The 4,806-nt window shown below is 39.5% G+C and overlaps 1 protein-coding gene across 1 annotated transcript in view; it reads left to right on the plus strand.

Moving 5' to 3' along the window:
* LOC131796076 (uncharacterized) overlaps positions 1–3,389 on the plus strand; it is a 3,509-nt gene extending 120 nt beyond the window's left edge. The window contains exons 1-2 of the mRNA XM_059113723.2: positions 1–114; positions 621–3,389. The exon at positions 1–114 is cut by the window's left edge and continues 120 nt beyond it. Coding sequence (XP_058969706.2) covers positions 737–3,133 — 2,397 coding nt within the window. The 5' untranslated portion in view covers positions 1–114; positions 621–736 and the 3' untranslated portion in view covers positions 3,134–3,389. The remainder of the gene's footprint in view (positions 115–620) is intronic.
* The last annotated feature ends 1,417 nt before the right edge of the window (positions 3,390–4,806 follow it).

Consider the following 4,806-nt stretch of genomic DNA (forward strand, 5'->3'; position numbering starts at 1 on the left):
CCGACGCAGCACCACAGTTCCTCTTAAAACTTACCCCTTTATGTTTCGAACCGCTTACAAATCCGTTTCCAAATACAACGCGAAGATATTCGCGTCAAGGAAGGAAAGGAAGAGGTAAGTTTTTTCGACAGCAAAGTCATGTTATAAGCAAATGGTGTATGGGGGTAAAAACTATGTCTTAGTTGGCGAATAGCATCGAAAGTGTCGAAGGAATTACTTGGTGTGGCGTGGTGTGTCAAATTTATCAACAACATTTATTTAGGGCTGCGGGATTTACTTGAAAAATTTCGTATTGGAAGAACATAAACTCCAGATAACGCGATGATAAATTGAGCCGTCTCAGAAACAGAAAGAAAGCTCTCGACGGTTTATCGAAACATTAAATGGGAGTCGATTGATTCACTCGCAAGATTCCATTTTGGCAGGATATGAAGTCAAAACGTTTTGCTGAAGTTTGTCTACTACATGTTTATGTAAGCCCTTATATAAGCAGTGATTATACTCATGAAAGTTGGACACTACGCGATTACGACTCTGAAATACAGTTGAAATATTGTATTATATATTAAATTCTGCGTGAATAAAACTTATTTTTGTTATGATTTCCGTCCTCTTTACAGTATCTCGACGAAAAAATGAATAATTGATTTGATTGATTAGAGGGAATAATGAAGCGAAGTCCCCCAACAAACAGCACAGCAGATAGCTTGGATTAGCGTGTGATTGTAACCGAAACATGGCCGTGGAGTTTATCACTCCTTTCTCTGTGTTTCTTTTCTTTCTCTCTTCTTGTCAAGCCAAGCCGGAGAACTGCAGTGAGGCTCAGTGCAAGGTCTTAACGGTTGGAAAAGGAACTGCGTTCGAATTCCGCTTTAAGGCTTCCGAGAAGGGTGTCAGAATAGTCTACTTGGATTTGAAGTTCCGTAACGACAGCTACCGTCCATTAGAGTCAGAAAACGAGTTTCTCCCAAATAGATGGGTTTGGGCGAGTTTGATCAGCGAGCCAATGTTGTCTATGTCCTACGACTACGACATTTTATCTTTGGGCCTCCTTAAATACCAAACAAGAAGTATGGATGTGCTGTTGGAAGATCAACCAAGCGGATGCCTTGCGAACTTCAACTCATCATGTCAAAACAAGGTAGTTGGAAGAGCGCTTCTGAATATGACACAGTTAAACTCAGGTCAACCTCCAGATAGGAATGTTGTTTGTGTTGCAATCATTGAAGATTATGTTAAAGACTTTTTATGGAGCTTTTTTGATGGAAATGTCAAATTCCGGTGCTGTGAGATGAGCGAACAAGAAACCGAGGAGTCTGCTTACATTCAATGTGAGCTGGAGGTTCAAGTTAGCGGTTGGTTCAAAGCTTTTAATGGTACCCTCAACCTTTTGACTGTGCTAATGATGCTTTATTGTCCAGCGTTTCTCCTTTTTCTTCCGGATTCCATTTTCAATCTTCAAGAGGAGTGTAAAAAAGAAGAGCGACGCGAAAACGAGCAACAATCAGAAGACAGCCATCATCGACAGAGCAATCAAAAAAGAAGCAGGTACGGATCAACCGATGAAGCTTCAGCAAATATTACTGCAGAGAATGGGGATTCAGTTCCTCTTGTAACTTTAGCTATTCTGACCCAGAGTCAGCAAGCTAATTCCCAAATAGACGAAGATACATCAAACAAACATGTGCAAAGTTTACTTTATTTAGACGAACCAAATCCAATAACCCTCTCATATTTTCTCAGAACTTATACTAAAGAACGTACAGAGCTATTTTCATTTCATTCCAAATTTGCATTTCTCTGGTACTGTGTTATTCCAATTTTTGTGTATCTAAGATTAGGATTAAACTACATTGTAGAAAGTAAATTTATGGAGGCAGTGCATAAAAACCCAAAGGCATCTCTGGTAGGACCGTTGTTTTCATATGTTTTCGATGTTCAAGGCTTATTCAGCTGGCTGATGGCTCTCGCTCCTTTGATTTTGATTTTACTCTCAAATCCTAAGGATTTCCTAATTACTGGCGGAGAGGACATTAGACAAGTTAAACGCCCTTTTTGCAGAGAAAATAAGGTTTCAGTAGGAGAGGATATGCGCCGACACTTAAGAAAATTAGCAGTAGACAGTTACAAGTTAGCTTCGTGTTTAATTAACTTTCACCAAAAAGCACTAGCAAAATCTATAAAGTTCTTTACACATTACGCTATGGAGAAAATGGGTCCGCCATGGAAACGAGCTAAAACTCCTTTCATTGCTCTGTGGGTGTTATTCTGGGATGTTGTCTTAGTCATAGTTGTTGGTGTCATTTTAGGAGGAGTATGCTTTTGTGTATTGTTAATAGGGTTAGTCTTTCTCATTTGCTGCTATTCACCTTGGTTTAGTCTCATGCTTGTCTGTTTAAGGAAACTTAGGCAAATGTTAAAAAAATGGAGCCTTGAAGTATTCAACCAATACCGTTATTGTCTCACACCGATGTTCATCGGTGTTCAAATTTCTCTAGTTGGTTTTCAGCTACTCCTAATGGCAATATTAACAGACGGCTGTTTGGTAGGGGGCCTTTCTTGTCGATGTATCACTCGCATGTTTGGCTTAGTTACTTTAGGTCTAGTGTTAAATGCGTCAATTGCGGGCCCATTCTTAGCACTCTCTATCGCTGCTTTAACAAACATTTATCTATGCTACTATAATCTGCAAATGTACTACCGAGATGTGAAAGAAATGATTTCGGAGAAGTGGCAGACTCTTGATGGAAAACGCGAGCACGGTGCAATTCCAGAAGATCTATTTTGGAGCATTTGCAGTGAAGCGTCAAATTCAAATAAGGCAGTTCCACCAGTTAGGGGTGAAGTAAACCGCATGCTTAGCAATATGGCTGTCATTTTGATATTTCTATTTTTGGTTTTCTGCTCTGTATTTCTGGTGACTGATGCGAGCAGTATGTCAGCAGTGCCATCAACGATTGCTGTGTTTCTAAGTGGAGCTATTCCTAGCTTACTTTTCAAGGGATTGACACACGGAAAGCGATTTACGGGTGAGACAAGAGTGAGAATGATTAGAGAAATCGAGGAGGCGGTTATAAAGTACAAGGAAAATACCGCGGTAGAGTTCAATAATCTGTTGCAAAAGGACACTTAATCGAATGAACTGACTTTGGACTAGTACAATGAAGGGTTATGATATTCGGACAGTGCCGGGATCGTCGTGCGTCCCTTTCTCATCCTTTGCTTGGTTTCGTTAGGAAGGGTGCATCAGCTTTCCCAGCTACCACTACTTTTCATATTCATTCCTTAGTTCTTCTAAGTACTCTAAAAGGACATTCTCATTTTATAAGATATGAACTAGAAGTAAGATTAGATAACTTATTGATTTTGCCAATGTCAGTCCTGACGCTGTGTGCTATGTTTTATCAGTTATTAATCATTGCTGTCACTTATTAATCGTTGCTTGACTGAGTATTATGTACTTCAAGGCCTCTGTACTGAAATAAATATTTCGTAAATTGCATTCATGACTTTGTATTTCCTTTGGTATTGCTGAAAATAATTTCACAGATCATTATTCTGCCTCTCTTCCCTTTCCTAAGCAGAGAGCCCGACATATGACCTGCTACTAGCCTTCGGAGCTAAATCAGAGGTTCAGCAGACACAGCGGCAAAATGAGTGCGTGTGCTCGGCGGATTTGGCGCGTTCGAGGAGCTTTTAGTGATTCCATCGTAAATGAGTTTCGTTGGGAGACGAAAAAAACACACAGTTACTGATCTGAACCAAGTGTAAAAATTAATCAGTTTTCTCTTTTGAAAGGAATGAAAAGAAAGCAGCGTTCATCGTAAGCTGTTTTAAACTTATCCAGACATGTTAACTGGTAACTTTGTAACACTGTTATGAATGTTCTACTTCTGTCCCTAAATTTACATCTATTACCGCAGGGTTTTTTTTGTGTTGAATTAGAGAGGGACGAGGTTTGACAGAAATTTTCCTGAAAACGGGAACCTTATCAATTTTTGTTTGTGCTTATCTCTCAAAAATAAAAACAAACAAACAATGGGAATTTTATAAATGCAGTCATTGTGTTACCATAGAAATAGTCGACCCCATTCCTTTACGCGCCAAAAAATTTCTCACACATAACAAGCATGTGCACTCATTTTGTCGCTGTGTATGGTGTGCTCATGCGCAGTTTCTTTCAACTTCGTTATGCAAAAAAAGTTTCCTTCTAATGTGTGGTTGTGTTCATGCTCCAGAGAGATTACCAGAAATGATTATCAAACATTAAGTAGCTTGTGTATTAATGAAACGATGAAACAATGTTGATCTTTGGTATCACAATGTGCCATTGTCTTGCAAATCAATTATTTGCCTCAGCCTTTGGCTTTCCAAATAAGTGTCCCTTCTGACCAGATATATTGATTTTTTGCTTATTCTCTTATGACAAGTGATAACATACACCAGTCCCCATCTTCAAAGACCCCTATAAACGTTGATACTCCTTCATGTACTGCTTTATGGCGTAATTTATGTTTATGTATTAAGTGTGGCGAGCTAACTTCAATAGCTCAATAACTTCAAGGTTTAGGACCAAGCCATGATTTTTCAAAGTTTCTCCCGACGATCTATTCTGTAAGCTGCAGTGCAGGCGTCTTATTAGGCCAAGTTAACATTAGGAAGCTTGCGATCGTTTATACAACCGGCCATGTTAAATTGGGAGCTAGAGTCGACGATGAAGGGAAGGGGTCTGGAAAGGAGTATTTTTCATTGCCCAACCCCCTCCCCTCTCCTTTTTTTTTACCGTCGCTCACCCTCTTGGTACAA

Source organism: Pocillopora verrucosa, chromosome 7 (genome assembly GCF_036669915.1).
Source record: "Pocillopora verrucosa isolate sample1 chromosome 7, ASM3666991v2, whole genome shotgun sequence".
Taxonomy (NCBI): Eukaryota; Metazoa; Cnidaria; class Anthozoa; order Scleractinia; family Pocilloporidae; genus Pocillopora; species Pocillopora verrucosa.